This window comes from Monoraphidium neglectum (genome assembly GCF_000611645.1).
Source record: "Monoraphidium neglectum strain SAG 48.87 unplaced genomic scaffold scaffold02845, whole genome shotgun sequence".
NCBI lineage: Eukaryota > Viridiplantae > Chlorophyta > Chlorophyceae > Sphaeropleales > Selenastraceae > Monoraphidium > Monoraphidium neglectum.
Genome location: NW_014010783.1, coordinates 7758 through 8504, shown reverse-complemented (window position 1 = coordinate 8504; position 747 = coordinate 7758). Strand labels below are relative to the sequence as shown.

Here is a 747-nt window from a genome sequence, read left to right as displayed (position 1 = left end):
GTGGGAGAGGGGGGATGGGGGGAGGGGGCGGCACGATCAGTGGCGCCTTACTCCGAGGTTGGGAGGGGACGGGTGTGGAAGGGAGGGATGGACAAGGGCGAGGTTGTAGCGGCTGGCGCGGCTTGGCACCAAGGTTGTGATGGCAGGCAGCCAGCAGCCGACAGCGAGGGCCCTAGCGTGCTGTCTGGGTGCTGCCACCAACACAAGCGCCCGACGGGGCGCTCCCAATCCCGCCGGCAATGCCTTGCCCTGCCCCCAGCCCCCTGTTCTTCAAGGCGCACTGCCTCGATGCAGCCCTCGTCGACATCAGCGGTGGGTGACAGGGAGATCAGGTTCGAGGCTGTGCCGCCGGTGAATCTTGCGTCTGCGAAGCTCGCCCCGCTCCCTGGAGTGATGTCCTAACGGGCGGGCTGTGGCCCGGGTCCCGTCTCTCAAATCGATCCGTACCCTGAGTTCCCAGCTCGGTGCTGGCCACATGCAAATCAGCTTGCCAGTCGCAGGTCGCAGCTGCCAACATCCCAGCCGCCATCCACGCACCCCTCCCCGGCCCCTCTCCCTCCCTTGTGGAATCTTCCAGCGCTGTTGGGCGTGGCGACCGCGACGGCCGTGCACATGTCGAAGAGCACCAAGAAGCCCGAGGTCATCTGGCCCCTCCTCGGGCCCTACCTGGGCTGGCTGGCCTTCGCCACCGCCCTCAACGCTGAGGTGCTGCGCCAGAACAGCACGGTGCGGCAGGACGTGTGCGTG

At 67.3% G+C, this 747-nt stretch overlaps 1 protein-coding gene across 1 annotated transcript in view; it reads left to right on the top strand.

The window, feature by feature from the left end:
• Positions 1–239: 239 nt before the first annotated feature.
• MNEG_11649 (hypothetical protein) overlaps positions 240–747 on the top strand; it is a gene marked incomplete at both ends in the record, with an annotated part of 1638 nt that continues 1130 nt past the window's right edge. Inside the window, 2 exons of the mRNA XM_014039881.1 lie at positions 240–312; positions 578–726. Coding sequence (XP_013895335.1) covers positions 240–312; positions 578–726 — 222 coding nt within the window. The remainder of the gene's footprint in view (positions 313–577; positions 727–747) is intronic.